Source organism: Camelus ferus, chromosome 18, assembly GCF_009834535.1.
Source record: "Camelus ferus isolate YT-003-E chromosome 18, BCGSAC_Cfer_1.0, whole genome shotgun sequence".
NCBI classification, from domain to species: Eukaryota; Metazoa; Chordata; class Mammalia; order Artiodactyla; family Camelidae; genus Camelus; species Camelus ferus.
The window spans coordinates 6,553,834-6,573,504 of NC_045713.1; the positions used below are offsets into that span (position 1 = coordinate 6,553,834).

At 49.5% G+C, this 19,671-nt stretch overlaps 1 protein-coding gene across 1 annotated transcript; it reads right to left on the reverse strand.

The window, feature by feature from the left end:
- Positions 1–10,373: 10,373 nt before the first annotated feature.
- On the reverse strand, positions 10,374–19,191 carry LOC102518836 (mucin-12). The gene is made up of 11 exons (XM_032461039.1): positions 19,161–19,191; positions 18,654–18,755; positions 18,069–18,196; positions 17,662–17,726; positions 14,977–15,128; positions 14,538–14,612; positions 14,285–14,447; positions 13,427–13,588; positions 12,674–12,750; positions 10,839–10,927; positions 10,374–10,637 (listed from the first exon to the last, which is right to left on the reverse strand). Exons 1-11 carry the CDS (start codon positions 19,189–19,191, stop codon positions 10,596–10,598), a joined length of 1,086 nt encoding a protein of 361 aa, XP_032316930.1. The 3' UTR covers positions 10,374–10,595.
- Between the last annotated feature and the right edge of the window lie 480 nt (positions 19,192–19,671).

Below are 19,671 nucleotides of genomic sequence, written 5' to 3' on the forward strand. Positions count from 1 at the left end.
CCCAGCTGGTGTCAGAGAGTTTCTTGTTGGTATGAAGAAAACCCACCATATGCACATTGGAGACTGGTGGCCCAGAACCCTTACCTCCTTACAGAGAAAATGTTTAAAGTCCCTTGAGGGACTTTAAAGATGATCTGTGTAAAAGGAGAAATACAGTATCTTCATGACTGTGATGACTCAGCACTGCAAAGGTGACAGCTCTCCCCCAAGTTAGTCTGTTAAATGCAATCCTAAATGTATATGGTTAAATAAAGTCCTTACATAGTTAGAAAATGTTGGCAAGAAGGACTCACTCTACTAGTTTAAAATGTGTTTTATAAAGTCATGGTAATAATAATTTTTTTAAAACCACGAAAACCACACTGACACCTTTGCTGGCACAGATAAATGGGAGTAAATGGCAACAGAACAGAAGAGAGAGCTCAGAATGAGATCACACTTGCAATATCTGAAATTGACAAAGGATTCATATCCAATACACAGCAAATCAATTTTCAAAAGACAAGCAACCCACAGGAAAATAGGCAAAGGTGACGAAACTAAATAGCTAGCAAGCATTTTAGAAGATGTTCACTGGTAGTCGGTAGCTTTGCACCCATCCAAAGGCAGGTCTGTGGAGACAAGGGAACTGGTGGGAGTTAACATGGGCACAGCCATTCTGGAGAGCCATCTGGCCAAGCAGTGAGACTAAGTTATGTGTACATCTGATGACCTAGCCATGCAACTCCTAGAGAAACACTCCTGTGGACAGGTCTTAAAAACCTCAAAGAATAGAAACAGAAAAGATGAGTTCCACAGAACACATTCATGTGCAGAATTTTAAAACACTTGCTAAGATAAAACAGCACAATGTAACTTTCAAGGCAACACTAATATACTGATGACTAGTTAATATATACGTGGTGCATTGGAGCAGGCACTGACGGAGGAAGGGAGAGAGTAGGCATGGGTACAGAGGGACAAAGGTGATGAGAAATAAGTCTTGCCTGGGCTGTTGACTGTGGGGTGATCTGAGATGTATCACCAGCTCAGCCCTCTGGCCCTGAGGTCCAATTAAAGGTCTAGGAGGGCAGCTGTCACACTTTGGTGGTATCAGAATCACCTAGTCCCCATATTGTGGCAACAAGCTTGAGCCCCTGGGTTCTTTGATGGTGATTCTGACACTTACTCTAGTGTGAGAACCACTGTTGCAGGAGAAGAGCCATGCTATGGGTTGAATTGTGCCCCACTCCCCAGTTAGTGTGTTGAAGTCCTAACCTCCAGTACCTCCCCCACCATGACCTTACTTGGAAATAGGGTCTTGCGGATGTAGTTAGTTAAATTGAGATGAAGTCATCCTGAAGTCATACATGGTTAGCCCTAATCCAATAGGGTCAGTGTCCTTATGCAAAGGGGAAGTTGGCACAGAGACATGAACACAAGGAGACTGCCATCTGAAGACAAAGGCAGAGGGCATGATGCATCGACAAGCCAAGAAGCGCCAAGACTGCCGGCCAACCCCCAGAAGCCAGGAGAGAATCACGCAGTGGATTCGTCCTCTTGGCCCTCAGGGGAAACCAACTCTGCTGTCACCTTACTCTTGGACTTCTGGCCTCCAGAACTGCTAGCAAATACATCGCTGCTGCGTCAGCCACTCAGTTTGTGGCACTTAGTTATGGCAGTCCTAGGGGACCAGTCCAGGGGCTAGCCCCTCCTGGGGTGCGTAGGAGGTCTTGGTCTAGTGCCTGATGAGTGAGTCTTGGGGGGGTCTCCCCGGCCTGTGGGGCTGCTCCTGAGAAGAGCTTACCATCAGGAGTCCCGAGCTCAGACTGCCCCTCCAGGTTTAAGAGTGAAGCCACAGCAAACACTTGGCTGCTCTGGCATCGAATCAGGTGTCTCTGATTTATTGGACCAAATCCCAGGCCTGGATATTCTCAGCATAGGTCTCTGCAGTGCAGACAGCCCCATGCCGGTGAGGGAGGAAGAGGAAGGGAAAACAGCTGAGTACTTGCCCCCTGCTTCCTCAGCCCTGGAAGGTTTTAACTCAACCCTGGGCATGAGATAGCCAGGAGCATCTTTCCTTTCACTTCCATCTGGTCTCCCCCACAGCATAGAAACAGACACCCCCAATGCTGTTGGAAGAGGTCCCCACCACTTAGGCAGAAAACCTCCATCCTGATGGAGGTGCTGGGGGACAGCTGGCTCTGCTAGCAATTATGACCTAGTGGTATTGGCCCTGGCGTGGGAGAGAGAGAGCAGTTTCCTTTCCTAAAAGCTTGTTCACATAGTCGGCTTTCAAGCTAGGCATGCCCAGTGCCAACCTACCTCTTCCTAAGTGGGTGACCACAGGCAAGTGACTTAACCCTTCAACTCCTCAGTTTCCTCATTTATAAAAAGGAGATAAAGGTCCTTGCCTTGTAGGGCTGCTGTGAGGATCAAATAAAATAATGATGTGCTTTCAAATCTTTTCCATGACTGGCACATGGGAGAAATGATTGCATTGGTAAGCAGTTACCTGAGGGTGGGGAACCAGCCTCTGGCAAGCCCTGCCTGTTGGTCCAAGGGCTGGGAGCTCCCTCTGCCCACCTATAGCCTTTTCAGGGCACGCTTTCAGGGTTGAGGTGCCCAGGTTGGGAAGCTATGAATTAATGCACGTGCATGCTTGGCACTAGGCCTGGCATTTAGACCAAGGGCTCACAAATGGTTGAGCTGCGACTGTGATCAGGGTGATTTTGGAAGTCTGGTCAACAGCCTGTAATGGTTGTGGAGGACAAAGTCACTCCGTCCTTGCCAGACATTATGGGTCCTCTTTTCCTGAAGATTCAAAATTTTAATCCCATTGAAATGGGGAGGGGGGTAGGGCAGAACCAACAGGCTACAGTTTTATCTCACAAACCAGAGATTCTGGGGTTCCTCCACCTACACCACGAGAAGCCTGTGGCCTTCCACCAAGATCAAGGCTGGGGAGCTCTGCTCGTAACCGAAACATTTGGCAGATGCTGAGTCTTCTCTCAAGGGTGGGGCTTGAGAAGGGGTTGCTGATGGCGGAGCTTGAGCCTTTAATCTGGCCAGCACCTGCCCCTCGGAGAGCGCCCAGTGAGGAGGTGCTGTGGGCACCCCAGCTCTGCCTACTGTCCTCCTCCTCCATCCTGGCTTTCCCACCACCATGCCTAAAGGTCCCCACTCCTAGCCTTCAGTCTGGTCGCTGGTCCTGACCCACCCTCACTCCCATGACTGGGCGCTGGGTTTGTTTTCTCTGGGTTTGTTGCTCTACATATTTCTCTGGGCTTTGGATGCTCTTGACCTTAGCAAACCCCAGCCCCTGGGGCTCCACATTGATGCTGGCTGATCTATCCTCCCCACCCCCACCCCACACTGCCTCCCTGCCCTTGACTCTCTCCAGGAGGCCCTGAGCTAATCAGGCTGATTATTGCCCAGGTCCAATTCTACTTTCCTTGGCTACAACACGCAGTAAATTTCCTCAGCCGCCAGGCTCCCCTGTGAGCCCTGCCTCTTGTCAGGCAGCCCGACTTAGGAAGCCGCCAGCTCCCCCGCCTGCTGTATCATCACAGATGAATCAGGCCTGCCCAACCTGGGGGTGTAATCTAAACGCCATCTACAGAATCACATCACCCTCAGCAGCAAAACCCAACTGTCACATCTTCCCGGGTATCTCCGGGGTTCTAAACACCAAGAACCTTACTGCTATTTGAAAGCCTATACTATAGTCTGCCTGCAGAGAGCTGAATTTTAGAGGAAGCTTTAGAAAATGATCTTCCTCCTCTCTACACATCCTAAGGGTGGGCTAGTGGCATTAGTCTTAGTTTATCATCAGGGAATTGTCCTTGAACTTTCAGCCTCATTTCATACTTGACCCATTCCCAGAGTCTCTGGGTGACTGAAAGGATCTGGAGAGGCCTAGAAAAGGAGAAGGAAGGAGATCAAGATGCTTATTTATTCCCAAGCCCAGGGCCCCCTGTGATGGACAAAGAAGCTCTGCTGACCAATCCTTTTCGTCTTGCTTTCTTCCAGAGAGGGCAAGGCTTGGCCGTGGGAGGAGGGGATGTACAAATGTCCATGGCATGCACAGCCTGAACTGGATTCTATGGCCCCAAACGTGGTGATTTCTGTAGGATCAGAGATAAGCATGTATGAAGCAATTCGAGAACAAGTAAGAACTCAATTATGTCGTGTTGACACCAGTCCAAAAGAAGGCTAGAGAAGGCTGAGATGAATGGGACAGAAGATGCTTAAAAAAAAATTTATGGAAGGGGGGAGGGTATAGCTCAAGTGGTAGAGCGCATTCTTAGCATGCAGAGATCCTGGATTCAATCCCCTGTACCTCCTCTAAAAATAAATACATAGATAAACCTAATTACCTCCCCCTCAAAAAATAAAAACTTTATGAAGATGAGGTTTGATTCAATTAAATTTAACAAACATTAATAGCATCTTCTATGCACAAGGCCCTTGTTAGGCATTGTAGGGGTACAGAGGGGAGCAAGCCACATCCTCAGTGAGAAGGGACAGATACCTAGGGAAAATTATGAATGTGACATAAGAAGTATACATAACAGTGTTTTTCCATAGCAGTGTTAAGGAGTACTATGGACTGAATGTTTGTGTCCCCCCAAAATCAGTATGTTGGAGTCCTAACTCCCAATGTGATGGTTTTCTTGGGTTTATTTATTTATTTTAATGGAGATGCTGGGGATTGAACCCAGGACCTCATGCATGCTAAGCATGGACCTTACCTCCCCCGCTTGTGATGATTTTTGGAGATGGGGCCTTTGGGAGGCAGAGTGAGATGAGGTAATGAGAGTGGGGCCTTGGTCTGATGGGATTAGTGCCCTTATAAGGAGAGACACCTGAGAGCTTGCTTCCCCCTGCCTACCTGCTGTGTGAGCATACACAATAACATGGTCATGTGAGCACACAGTGAGCAAGGGGCTGGTCTGAAAGCCACGAAGAGAGCCCTCACCAGGACACACTCTTGTCAGCACCCTGATGTTGGACTTCCAGCCTCCAGAACTGTGAGCAAAATCAATGTCTGTTGTTTAAGCCACCCAATGTATTGATATGATATTTTGTTATAGCAGCCTGGGTTGACTAAGACAGAAAGACATGGATGAGAGAGATTAATTGTAAAAGGTCATATCAGAGAGGGCTTCCTAGAGGAAGTGGAATTGGGGTTTCAGGATGAGTCATGTCCTAGAGAGGAAGATGTGGAAAGAGCTGTTTGTAAACCAGGAAGTGGGCTCTCACCAGACACTGTATCTGTCAGCACCTTGATCTTGGACTTTCCCACCTTCTGAATGGTAAGAAATAAATGTCTGTTGTTTTTAAGCCATCTAGTATGGTATTCTGTTATAGAAGCCAGAATGGACTAAGACAGCCCAGTTTTTGGAGCTGGGTATTTTGATGGCAAATGTGAGAACCAACCAAGTGAATGAAGTCTAAAGATCTCTCGTAGTGAAGCTGAATGGTGCCTGAAGATGCTCTAAGCATCCATGAGGGGGCAGCAGAGCCTAACCTCGTTCTTATGTTAAGGTTTAAGTGGGGTGGCTTGTGAGAGACATCTTCCAGAACAAAATGAATCTTGAGTTCCATGGCAGGAATAGTAATAAAGCAGCCTACAAATTTGAAAATGACAGTGGTGAGAGGGACTTTAGAAACAACCTAGTCCTTATTCAGCAGAAGGCAAGACTGAGTCCAAATGGTCAAATATGATTTTTCCTAAAGTTAAGCCAAGGATGGGATGAGAAACCTGAAATGGAACCCAAGACTCCATCTCTTCAGCTCTACAGAAAGACACATTAGCCTGTTTCCAGAAGGAGAGCTTAGTTCTCTTGCAAGAGGAAGTGAGTCCCTATATCATGTGAGTGAGTGAGTGTGCATATGTGCTGCCTCATGGCATCCTTGATGGACCGTAAGTGATGATAGGGAAGGTCAGGGAATGGCTTTCTTTCTGGCTGCAGACTTCTCTTTTGTCACCTTGAGGCTAAACTCATCAGATTCTACATCCTGGAGGTGAGGAGGAGAGAGAGCATGACAAGTGAGAAAAGTGACCTTGTATAGGGCATTGACTGGGGAAAGGTCTGGGAACCATGAAAATTTTAATGAAGTTGTTTTTGTTTTTAGTTATTGTATAATATGTACTGACTAACAACAACAACAAAACCCCAGAACCTGCGGATAAAAATAAGAACTTTAAAAATACTCATAATACTATGTACTCGAAGAAAATGCTATATATTAAGAACTCATGTTTTCCACAAAGGTGGAATGCAATAGAACTTACACGGGCATTTTGTCTAATTGGATGTTCAGTGCAGTGTTTAAGCAAGGTAAGCTAGTTGATTGGGGGCGCTGTCCTTGGTGCTGAAACGGAGCAGGCAGGAGGAAGGACATTCCTGGAATAAGCAGAGGGGCCTTGCGATCATGGTAAGGCTATCGGAGCTTCCACGGTGTTTCTATTTGAGAGTTTCCCAGCACTGTGGTCTCTCTCCTCTTCGTCTTTGGTGAGTACAAGTGTTGTTTTTCATCATGTTCCTGTGGAGTGTTCTCAGCTGGGAATTTTTCCACCAAGCTCAGCTGAACTGTCTCTGCACTACCAGACCTCAAGCTCCATATGAAACTGCCTTTACCTTAAATCGACGTCACCATCACCTGGGGCAGTGAATGAATCTGAATTTTCATCTGGAGAGATAGAACCAAGTGAGGGTTGTGCCCATGAGGAGCCTGGGATTTGGAAGCATGAGAGTCTTGGGACTGGGAAAGTGCTCAGCTTAGAACTGAGCTTATCAGCTGGAGCCCAGCACAAGCCAACTGTCCACCCACCCCCAAGTTAGGCAGGTTTAAAGGTTTCCTGACTAAGGCGTTCACCTTTGTCTCAAGGCTCTCTCTAGGGAGTACAGTACCTGAAGCCAATTACACTTCTTCTGAAGTGTGAATACTCTTGATGGTATATTTCTGTCCTCAAATATCCATCTAATTGAAATGAAATGGAAGTAGTAATCAAGGAGTGGCCTCACCTTGCCAAATGACTAATCTTGGCCTCAATCTGAATGGGACAACCTGATATCATGTACCTCTTTAGATGATGCAATAACATTCATAATCCATGATGTATACTTAACAAAAGTATTTGAGCTGAGTCTAATCAAACCTCTAGGCCTAACTGCCAGTTTATAGGAAATACAGAGGATTGGGGAATAAGTTCAATGACACCATGAGGAAATAATTAGACAAATCCAGAATGTGGGACAACCATCCTAGACTCTTAAAAAAAATCAGTATGTTGAAAATCTAGGAGTCAGTTCTAGATTAAAAGACTGAAGAGGCACAGCAAAAGTCAATGAGTGAAATTTGTTGTATTCACATCTGAAAAAACTAGTAATAAGATATGTTCCTTGGGTTAGCTGGAAAGATAGATATTGGGTGTTGTGGAATTATCAGCTTGCTGGGCATGATAATGGTATTTGAGGGTGTGTGTTGTATTGTTTAGGGATCAAGTGTCAGAATGTTTGCAACTGACTTCCAAATGGTTCAACAAAACTTGGCAAGGATATACATTACATAAATAGGAGACCAAGAGAATAGCAAAGCCACCAGAAAAAGGAACCTAGATCCCTGAATCACCTCATGGAGGAAAGCTGTCTCTAAGCAGGAACACTGTTACATGAGCAAGGGAAAGAAAACTTATTGTAGTTGAGCCATTGCATATTTGAGGCATACATGTTATAGCAGATACAAAAACATCCTAACTACTACAGTTAAGGGTGTCATTTTGCCCCAGGAAGAGATAGAATTATTCTAGTCATCCTAGAGAAATTCATACTTTTAGTATTAATATTTTCATATCAAATAATCTCTTTACATTCGAGGGTTAATACATTCATAACGTTCAAGATAATTTGGCCTATTGGAACTGTAGTTTCAATTTAAAAGACATAATTGAGTGATTGATTTAGACTTGTAATTTTACATTAAAATCTTGCTAAGGTTGTAAACAGTGTTAGAACACTTAAGAGAAATTAAGATTCATCATATATATATATATATATATATATATATGTTTAATTTATTAGGTTTGTAGAATTAGGTTTTGGGGAGGCTTTTAAAAACATACATTTAATGTATTAGATTTATGGAGTTTCATGAGTACTTGGAAAGGTTTTGTTTATTAATCAAAAAATGGAAGTCTTTAAATAGAAAGTGTAATGCATTAATTTTATAAATGCAACTCAAAATGTTTAATGGAGTTTAATTAGCCAAGTATATAAAATAGATTGAACACTAATCAAAGGCCCTCATCAAAGTAATTGTTCTTCTGATTGTGGGCAAATAGCTTTTTGATTCCTGGTATCTGTTATATATTGAATTGTGCCCCCTCCCCAACCAAAAGATGTATTGAAATCCTAGCACTCAGTACCTCAGAATGTGACCTTACTTGAAGCCAGGTTTTTACAGAAGTGATCGAGTTAAAAAGGGGTTGTTAAGATAAGCCCTAATCCAATATGACTGGTGTCCTTCTCAAAAGGGGAGGTTTGGGCACAGACATGCACACAGGGAGAAGGACACCTTAAGGTAAAGGCAGGGATCAGGGCAGAGGGAGATCCTGGGGGTCTGAGCAGGACCCGCTATCATCCTCTGCCAACCTGGGCCCAGTCTCCATGGCCATGGAGCCCAGAGCAGCTGCATTGGAAGGAATCCTAGAGGCCCCAACCCTTGTCCTTTAGGGGGAGAAACTGAGGCCAGAGAGGAACTGAGTTGTCCCATGGTGTATACACTGCTTCGTGGCAGGATTAGAATCTGAGGCTCCCCAAACTCCTTCTTGTGCCCATTTGGGTATGACAGTGGTCCTTCCTCTGGTTCTAGGATGCCTGACAGCACTGTGATATCCTCAGGGCATAAAGGTGGGATGGAGTGATGCAGAAACAGCCAGGACAAGAGCCGGAGACATAAGGCGTTTGTCTCGTGTCACATAAGGGAGACCCTGGGCATTTGGTGCAGGGGTGAGAGGTGAGGGAGGGTTGGAAGGGCACAGTGACGGGGAAGGACAGCCCCTACCATTGACTGAGCATCTGTCATGTGCTGGGGATCATTCCTGGGGGAGTCTGTCTGATCCTTCAGCCCCGACAAGTTGGCTTTCTTATTCTCACTTTCTGGAGAGGAAACTGAGGCTCAAAGAGGCTAACTCAGAGGAGCCCCAAAGTTCTAGCTTTTCCCCCAAATCTCTCTGGGGAGGGGAGAAGAGTAGGTGAGGGGCGAGAGGCTGAGGGGCGAGAGGCTGAGGTTCTCCCCACCTGTGCCCCCAGGACGCAGCCCTTCCTGAGCACGGGCAGATCCAGGGTACAGAAGGGCTGGGGGTGGGAGGTGTTCACCACTAGGGGGTGGGGCAAGAGTTGGAGGAGGCAGCAGGCAGAGTGTCATTGTCACCAGTCTCGACTTCAGAGCTCAGAGGGCAGCACTCCTGCCCTTCACCCATACAGGAATTGGCAAAATGCATGCCAGTCAAGGAACCCCAGAAATAAATGGGCCCTTTGATCCCTGAGACACTGGAGAGCTGGGGGCCATCTGAGGCAATCTGGAATCATCACTAATGACTAGGGGGTTCGGGCCCTGTTCCAGGCCAAACGGCAGAGGGAAGAGGACCCCCTCCCTGGCCAAGCAGCACACAAGCACATGCGCCATCAGATATGTCACCCCAGTGGAGGGACAGGTGCTGGGCCTGAAGCAGCCTGGGAGAACTGAGGGAAGGAAGGAGCTGGGAGGTAGAGGAGAAGGGTGCCCTGCTTTTGATTCCAGTCCCGGAGAAGGAGACCCCTTTCCCCTCTTCTGAAGCCCCCTTTACTGCCCCTATGGGTACCCCACCAGGTCATGGGCTGCAGGTCATGGATCCCCCTGGGCCAGTGCCCAGCCTTGGGATGGCTGAGAGTTCTTGGGTCTGTGGCTTCACAGGTAAGCACAGCCCTTGTGACCATCTGGAGTGACCTTGGCCCCTCTCAAGGTCAGCAGGGCCAAGTGTTCACTCTTTTGCCTTCTGGGAGCTCCCACTCCTCACTCCCTGGGCCCAAGTTCTACTCGCAGGATGTGGCCCTAAGCTCGTCTGCCACAGAGACCTCAGGCAGAGGTGGATCCGGCCCTGCCCAGGCCTGGAGTGGACAAGGGGCTCCGTGCCCCGCAGGTGGGTACAGGAAGGGACCCACATGCATCCAACCCTGGGAGGAGTGATCTCCCAAGAAGGACCTTCCCAGAGACGATGGCCTGCCGCCAGGCCCCTGCAGGCAAGGGGAGGAGGCCACTCATGCCTCGTTCTGTACATTATTTATTGGTAGGAAACTCCAGAGTGGGGAGTCGCCGTGGAGCCAACAAGATGCCAAGGTGTCTGGGCAGCCTTGGGGCTCCTGGATGGAGGGTGAGGGAGCAGAGGGGGCTCACAGCAGCGGGGGGCGGACTGGGCGAGGCAAGTCTACCAGCTCTGAGCAGGACCTCCTGGGGACCTGGACCTGCCATCTCTTTCCTCTTGACTGACCTGGGGCCTATGTTGGGCTCTCCGTCTGCTGCTGCCTTCTCGTCCAGATCTGGGTGAGGGGTGGGAGTTCCTGTCCCCCTCACTGAACAGTTGTCACCACACTGGGCCTCTGAATGTGGATCTGGGGGGTGGGAGAGAGGCGGTGAGGCCGAGGAGGTGAGGCCAAGGAGGCCATCGGTGATGGCTGCATACAGAGGGAGTGACCTGCCTCTGGGCCAAGTGGGCCCTACCCTCTCCAGGCAGCCCCGGGATGTGGGGGTGCGGGGGGCAGGGGTAGGGGAAAGGAGAGCAGCCCCTAGCTGGGGGCGCGCTCCCGAGTCACCTCTGTGGTGGGGTCGACGTTCTGCAGGGAGGGCTGGAAGTGTCTGTAGGTGTTTTCAAGGCCAAACTTGTCCCCCTTCAGATTCTGACCTGTAGGGAGAGGTACCGGGTGAGCCTGGGGTAGGCTGAAGAGGCAGGGGGAGGGGCTTTTTTCCAGTAAGAGAAATGGGTTTGAAGAGTCAGCCCACAGCTGCCCTAAACTAGTCTCCCCCTGCCCGGCTGCCCTCCCAGCAGGGCAGCCTGTCCGTGACGCAGCCTGGGGCGCTGGCCCAGTGTGATGCAGGGACAGAAGGGAGCCAAAGCAGCAGCCTTCTGACATGCCCCGGGGCCAGAAGTGAGCACGGGCCACAGGCGCAGGGGGCCCAGAGTTAGGGCGGAGTAGGAGGAGGGGGCCACGCAGGGGTCATCTGTGCCCGCTTCCTCATAGCAACGGTAACCACAGCAGAGGGGAGGCAGCTGTGCCTAGAATCTTCTTGTTTGAGTTGGCGTGTGTCCAGCACCCACTGTCCCAGTCTTGTAGATAAACTCCCTCCCTGGCCTCCAGGCCACAGGTTCCAGGTCCTCCTGGCACCTTCCTGAACATTCCTTCGCTGACTCCTTCAAGATCCTCCCGGGAGCCCTGCAATCGGTCCTCCTCGCCCACCTTCTCCTCCAACGTGGGCTGAGCTGAGCTGGCAACTCCCAGCCCTGCCCACAAGCCGCAGGCCTCTCCCCAGGCTTCTGTGATCTGTGGTGCCTCCCCCAACCCTGCACGCAACCAGCGCCCCCAACTCAGTGCATCCCACCGGTTGCTTGTCCCCACTGCACCCGTCTCATCATCCCCACCCCAAGCCTGCCAACAACACACCCCGCCCAGCTCCCTGGCATCTGAACTGGATCATCTGCTGTCCACGCCTCCCACGCCCCACTGCCCCGACTCAGCCTCGCTGTCCCTTGTCTGCATTAGAGTGGAGACACTTCCTTGGTCTCCGCAGTTTCATGCTGTCCCCCCAAGTCCTCCTGACTGAGCTGCTCAGAATGCACGTCTGGCCCCTTCCCTTAAAGTCTCTCCAGCAGGTTCCCCCATCATGGCCCACAAAGTCCTCCCTGACCTGGCTCGGCCATCCTCACGTCCCACTGACCTGCCCTCGGTTCCCCCCACAGGCCATGCTCTCTCCCGCCTCTACATCCTTTCTTGAGCAGGGCCCGCTGCCCAGAAAGCCCTTTCCTTTCCCCCTTCCCCTCACAAGGTCTCCCTGTTCACGGGGCTCTACGTTCTCTGTTCTCAGGAGCAGGAAGCACACAGCTTACTCCCAGCACTGCCCCGGCCCTCAGCTCAGCCTTATCTGATGCCTGCTCCACCCTGGGCTGGCGCAGGGGGCCTCTGTGCCCCACTGAGCCCTCGTCATGGACTTATCATTCCCACTAACTCTGTGCATCTGGTGCCTTCACTGGGGGTGGTCTCCGGGGACAGAATCAGGCTCAGCCATCTCTATAGCCCCTCCGTTGTCCTGTGAGAGGCTCTGGGAGCTGGAGAAGGCTGAACCCACAGAAAGGTCCGTGGAGGGACAGCATGTGAACCGAATCTTGGAAACAGAGTGGGATGGGATGCACAGAGATGCAGGTGAAGGGAACCTTTCAGACAGTGGTGCAGTCTGCGCGAAGGTGTGGACCACAGACTAGAGTGCAGGGAACTTGACAGGGAGTCGAGCAAAGGCTGAAGGGTCAGCAGGAGGGGCTGCAGGTGAAGCCTCAGGGTCAGAAGGCTGCAGAGGAGTTTGGCTGGTGCAGCAGAAGTGGGGCGGGGCTGGCAGGATGCGTGTCACCCACTACCACCCTTGCCCCCATGAGATCTACCTTCCCAGACGCTTATGCTCTGGAAATTGCCAGGGACATCTTCTCTTGGCCACTCACGAGATATGTTGTACTCTTGCCTGCCAACAGAAATGCCGTGAGCAACTGGTGGCAGAGAGGTGGGGGAGGGGGCTCAGAGCTCTCTGACCCTCGGACTCCAGAAGAAGCTGTCATGGCCAAGCCCTGAGTCAGGGAGGGGTCTGATGCCAGCAGCAGTGGCAGAAAAAGAAAAGCATGCCTGGGGCTGTCACCATGGCCTGCCCCCCTCACACCCCTCAGTGGGCCTCAGTGTCCTTATCTGTGAGATGGGGGCATTGGACTAGCGTCAGGGCAGCTTGCTTCAACTGCCAGCCAGGTGCTGGGCAGGGCATTACTCAACCTTCTCAGGTAGATCCTACCCATTTTACAGCTGGGGAAAGTGACACCAGTCATTCCAGTGTCCTAGTGTGACAGTGTTGCTCTGTGGCAGCCAAGGTGATAACAAGTACTAGGTAATTTCATTACATAATTTAATTTCACTACATAAGTTTCATTTCCATTTCTCTGCCAAATGGATATATCCTATCAGATCAGCAGGCTGCCCTTTGCTGTCCCCAGAGCTGGGAGGGGCTGGCAGGGGCTGGGAAGGATGGGGAGGGGCAGGGCTCCACCCTTGGTGCGGACTCAGCTGACCTCTGACTGCTGAGCTGGATGGAGCAGAGCCTCAGGATACTCTGACTGTGGTCCCCTCTCCCCCGCCCAGCCCCAGAAGCTCACCTGTGCAGTTTTTTCTGGGATCGGCTGAGGAAGATAATCAGGACCACCACCAAGACCACCAGTAGCACTGCCACGGCCCCCATGATCCCGTACACCAGGCTCTTGCTGGTGCTGCGTTCACAGGTTTCTCCCCAGTACCAGTGTGTGTCTGAGTTGTGGCATCTGAGGACATACACAAGCTCAGGCCAGCCCACCAGCATCCCTCATCCACCCAGTCTCCCAAAAGAAAAAAAAAAAAAAAACTATGTCAAAGCACAGGAAATAGGCTCTCCCTCTGAGGGCAGGTACTGGGTGCCCTCCCCAACTCCCCAAGGCTAATGGGCATTGAGGGGCTGTGGGGCAGGGACCCTGAATCTGTGAAACAGGAATTCAGAATCCAAGAGTGTCTGGTGCCTCATCCCAGATACGTGGTGGTCACTCATGTAATTGCTAAGTAGCTGGCACCTTGACAGATTGTTACCATGTTTTATGTTTTGTACTTTAATTTATGGTCTCCCAAATGTAGGGCCCCAGCTATAGCTAGCGGTGATATTGGTATCGTGGCTGGGATGACGTAAGAGAAATGAATGAGAGATGGAGATAGCGATTCATAGACATAGATTTGGAAACTGATAACTGGAAGTTTCTCAGGACAGGGTTTTCTTGGTCCTATGACGCCCATGTCTGTAATCTGCACCTCGCCCTCCCTCTGGTGGGAGTGGGGGATGGGACACCCCGTAGAGGAAAGAGGGCTATAGAGGAGGCAGGGAGGAGCCTTGTAAGCTCTGCCCACCTCCACCCTGCCTGCCTTCGGTGAGGAGAGTGCAGCCCTGCCACCAGAGAGGGGGGGCACGGGGCTTCGAGGGGACAGACACTCACAGGCAACGGGGGCCACTTTGCTGCAGCTGGCAACTGCCCTGGTTACAGTTCATTTGTGACTTCGTCCCCTTGGTGCACTTGGTCACACAGGCCAGCTTCCCATCCAGATCATCCACATAGTAGAATTGGGCAAAGTCCTTTGTAGCCTTCTGAGTGCATTGCTCTGGGGATGGGGGGCAGGCAGCAAGCTTCAGCCCAGTAGATGCGCCCCTAGCCCCCATATTAACTGCCCATGCTATGCAGAGCTGCTTACCTTGCAGGTCAAAGCCAAGCTTCACGGTCTCATTCACAAAGACGGATTTCTCATCATAGCACAGACGTGAGACGCCTGCCCAGGGTAGTGGGAAAGAACAAAACAGATATACTGCCCTTTGCCCCCTGGGGGCAACCAGCCTCCCCTTCCTCCATGCAGGACCAAAGCCAGTAGAGTCTTGGCCCATCCCTAGATGCAGCAGTGAGCAGGCTCAAATGGGGACTTTAAGGCTAGTGACAACCTTAAGCCCAGGAGGAGGGGCTGCTGGGAGCATCACAGAATGTGGAGAAGGTACCCAGACTTCTGAAGTCCTATAGGGAGGCCTCTGAAGTTCCAGAAGAGAGGAGAGATTTGGGGTGTGGGGTTGATATAGAGACCTCCCTAAAGGACCCCTCCCATCCTTCCCCCACCAATGTCAAGGGGTTTTAGGAGGACCTACCTTTGCACTCATCAGAATTACTGGGTAGCCTTTTGATCTCATGCATAAACTTGGCCTTTATGACCTCAGTGAGGTTTTTAAACAGCTCCTGAAACTCTGAAGTGAAGTTTGCCTCCATGACAACTTCGTGTTCCACCACGATGCTGCCCTGGCTAGAACAGGAGTCATCAGTCATCCAGTGTTGCTCACCCTCCCAGCAAGTGGGGCCCAAGAAGCAAGAGAAGTGATGAGAAACAATTAGCCATATGACCCAGAGGCAGGACAGAAGAGAGACTCTTCCCTCCTTTCCCTAGAGGGAGGCCACAGAGTAAAATCCCGAAGTACCAGTGATTATAGTAAATGCCAAAGGGCAAAACACATTCCTAAAAACAGAGACTCTTGGGCAAAGACGTAGAGACATCGAACCCTTGTGCATTGTTGGTGGGGATGGAAAATGGGGCAGCCACTGTGGAAAACAGTGTGATGATTCCTCAAAAATTAAAAACAGAGTGACCATATGGTCCAGCAATTCCACTTCTGGGTATCTACCCAAAAGAATTGAAGCCAGGGACAAAAAGATGTTTGTACACCCATAGTCATAGCATTGTTATGCATAATAACTATAAGGTGGAAGCAATCTAAGTGCCCATCAGTTGATGAATGGATAATCAAAATATGGTCTATACATAAACAGTGGAATATTATTCAGTCTTAAAAAGGAAGGAAATTCAGAGACATGATACAATATGGATGAACCTTGTAGACATTATGCTAAGTGAAATAAGCCAGTCACAAAAGGACAAATACTGTATGAGTATTTATGAGTACTAATATGAGGTCCCTGGAGTAATCAAATTTGTAGGGACAGAATGTAGAATGGCGGTGGGCCAGAGGTGGGATGAAGGGAAATTGGGAGTTACTATTTAATGAGTTCAGAGTTTCGGTTTGGGAAGATGAAAAAGTTCTGGAGATGGACAGTGGTGGTGATTGCACAACAACGTGAATGTACTTAATGCCACTAAACTGCACACTTAAAACGGGGAATTTAATGGTTAATGGCAAATTTTATGTTATGGGTATTTTAAACCACAATAAAATATTTTTAAAAACTAAAAAATTAAAAAACTTCAAATAGAAGCTATTGGATTGTATTTTTGAAAGCCAAATAACTGAGCTTTTAGAAATGAAGAAACATGAGGTCACTTTAGAAATGTTGGATTCCAACCCAGAAGCTTCTTGTTAGATGGTCAATAATGCTGCTGAGGGAAGAGATCTTGAGACAAGGTCCATCACCACTCACAGCCATTGTGACAGAGAAGTCAGGAGCGGGACCCTGGAGGATTTGAACCAACAGAATCCTGAGCCAAAATGGAGATGGAGACAATGGCTTTGATGCTGGGTTGGGGTGGAGGATGCTGAGCTAAGAAACCCCACAGGCCCTTGACATGTTGGGACCCGACACCCTCCAGGCTCCCTTCCCCCTCTGTCCGCTTCTTTCTTCTCTACTCTCAGAGCTCAGCTTTTCCTGCTTATCCTTTAAATGCTGGTGCTTTTCTGGGACATCTTTGCTCCTGTGCAGTGACCACTGCCCTGACCATCTGGTCTACTCCCCAGGCTTCCAGTGACATCCATCCAGGGATGCCAATGCCAGCGTCTCCACTGCAGACCCTTCCTATCACGTGTCCGACCACTGGCTGCTCCATCACTCAACCACTCCACATGGCTGGGCCCTGGGCACTTGACAAGGCCCACCCTTGTCCTGCTTCTCCTTACATTCCTCATCTCAGCAAAGGGCGCCCAGCACTCTCAGCAGCCCAGAAATCTGGTGTCATTCCTCCTTTTCTCCAAACACCCAAGAAATCCTGATGAAATCCCCATGAAATCCCCATGATCTTCTGGTTCGGCCTCCTAAAACCTTTCACACTGAACATTTCTTTTCTTATCAAGTCTCAGGTCCAAGCCACTATCATCTCCCTCCCCTGTCCACCCATTCTCAGCCCTGCAGTCAGACTGAGCTGTCTGCAGTGCAAATCAGATACTATCCCACGTTGGCTGAAACTTCTGATGCTTCACATCTAAGTAACTTGGCGTGGGTCATCTTTGCAACCTCCTCTCCCACCATGACTCCTTGGCCCTCAAGCAGCCAAGCGTTCTTTATGCTCCTGGAATCTGCCCTCTTCTCTCTCACCCCTAGGCTCATCTATCATCGATTTCCTCTGCTGTAACACTCTTTCACTCCTTTCCCTCTACCTGGGTCATCCCTCCTCATCCTTTAAGCCTCAGCTTAGCTGTCACTTCCTCCGGGAAGATTTCTTTCCACCTCACCAAGCTTGCATTTGTAAACTCTCCCATTGTACCTTGTGTGTCCCTTATCATAACTCTAGCCAGACTGCACAGCCATTCTGCTTTCTGGGTTCTGCCACTCTAAGCTCCATGAGTACTGGTACCACTGTGTTCCCAACATCTAACCCAGGGTAGGCTTTCAATACAAGTTTGTTAAATGGATGAACGATGGATGAGCGAATGCATGGTCTCAGAGCTCTCAGGTATTGCCTCAGGTCTGGGGGTCTTTCTGGCCCAGCCACGTACTGATACTCTCGCCATTCATGATAGCGGGAGGCAGGAGAGCAGGCAAGTGAGAAGGAGCTTCCACAATCTATAAATCTCCATACACACACACACACACACCCTGGCTCCCATACTCACAGCAGTCTCCTAATGATCACGCCTACATATTGCGGAAAGTCGTTGCCCATGTAAGCTTTATCCATCTGAAAGAAACAAGACAGCTGAGCTCATAAAGACCTAGAGTGTGCAGCAGCCCCTGTTCTGTGTATTGAGGGGAAGCCTGCCAGTGCCTCTTTCCCCCAGGGAGCCAATCTCTTAGCCCACAGGAGAGAAGGAAGGGAAGGCATAGGGCTGCTCCCACTTCCAGGCTGTGGGTGGGGCAGGGCTTTAAAAAGGAAGCTCTCAGAGGACCTCCTCTCAGGACTTAGGAAGACGGAAGGGACCCAAGAGCTGATAAACACTGAACAGGAAGTCAAGATGAGCTCCAGCAGCCCCTCTCACATCAGACATCCACACTGGGGAATCTGGGCTTTCTCTGCTCTTACCTGACTCTTGAATAGTTGAGTGAAATTCTTGTATGCAGAGGAGACTGTGTCGTTTAGGTCTTTTGTGAAATTCTGGTTAGTCACTTTCACTCTCAGTTCTACAGAGGCATTGATTTTTTCCGGGATTTCTGTGGAAACAGGCAACATTACACATGAGACAGCAACCTCCCAGTAACATCTTCCAGGATTGGTTAATTCTTCACATGCTGACCTAATGGAAGTAAAGAAAATGTGAAGGAGGGAAGATAGAAATTCAAAACGCAGGAAGGAGTAGCTGAAACTTCTGCCCCTTGTCTCTGAATACCATGAACAGCGAGTGGCCAGGATCAGGACCCAGAGAGACCTAAGTGGAGGGCTCAAGATGATCATTCTGTTGAGAGAGGCAGATTAGCTAGTAAAATGGGACTTGAAGAGGAGGCAGAAGGTCCATGTTTTACCTGCATTTTGGCCTGGGTGAAAGTTACACTTTCTCCTCTACCTGCACAATTAGACACTGGTAGCCAATGATCCTTCCAGTGCTGCCTTCCTATTTGAAGTGGTTAAGGGGTGTGGGGATGCTCTACAGGTCTCAAATAAGCTCTTTACCTAGGATGAAGTACTCCGAAATGGATTTACACAGGAAACCAAAGTGGCCTTGGGGACAGACACAATCTTTTCCATTCCAAGTGGTCCCACTGTGGCACTGCCCTGTGGAGGAGTAAAAAATTCATATGCATTACCATGGAAGCCCAAGACACAAAAAAATCAACTCCTCTTCCAAGTCCCATCATTCAGACAATGCACTGAAAGATAGGGATGGTACCAGATGACCATGCAACATCAAGAACCCTCTGTCACCAATTCAATCCCCAGGAGACAGAGGGAAATGGAGAGTTACAATGAAAAGGAAGGAAGAAACAGGTGACAGAGGACATGCAAACAAAACAAGGACCCTACAAATAAAAACAGAACAACATCATTGGCATGAGGAGGTGTATGGACAAAAACAAGGCATTGGAAGGTGGAACAAGACTACAAGAAGGGCCAAACTGATTAGTTGGTAAGGGAAGATGGACAGGAGGGGCCCATAAACAGAGATGCAAGGAGACTTACGTGCTTTCGTACTTGGAGAATGGGTTGTCATTATGGCTTTCTGCGTGCTAGTGACTGAAGGAACAAGATTTGAATTGGTACTGAATCGAGGGACTGAAGTACCAGTGGACCTACGTGAAATGGAGGACACAGAAGGAGAAAGGCCAGAAAAGGTTGATTCCTCTTTGGGAGTCACAGACATATGGTCCGAGACCACAGTGAGGGTAAAAGGATCACTGGGAATTGATGGATAAATAGGACTTGCACTGGCTCTGCGAGAAGAAGAGGGAGTAGAGAATGTTGAGGACATTGTGTACAAACTGGATCCTGAAGAAAAAGACGTGGAACTGCGTCCATCAACAACAGAAATGGTTAAGGTCTCCGTAGCACTTGATGTGAAGCCAGACGTTACAGTCCCGGAGGTGATGGTGCTATTCAAGGAACCAGCAGGGTCTGATGAAGCAGGGGTGCTGGCAGAGAAAATGGGTGTTTCTGTGAAATCTGTGGTTGTCTCTGCTGAGACAGTAGGGGT

Excerpts from the sequence above, each read along its gene's own strand:
- LOC102518836 (XM_032461039.1), bottom strand. The coding sequence starts at position 19,191 with ATGACAACCCATTCTCCAAGTACGAAAGCAC. Across the intron at positions 14,613-14,976 it reads TAATTCTGATGAGTGCAAAG|GCGTCTCACGTCTGTGCTAT; the intron begins GTAGGTCCTCCT and ends TACCCTGGGCAG. Across the intron at positions 10,638-10,838 it reads ACGTCGACCCCACCACAGAG|ATCCACATTCAGAGGCCCAG; the intron begins GTGACTCGGGAG and ends CCCACCCCCCAG.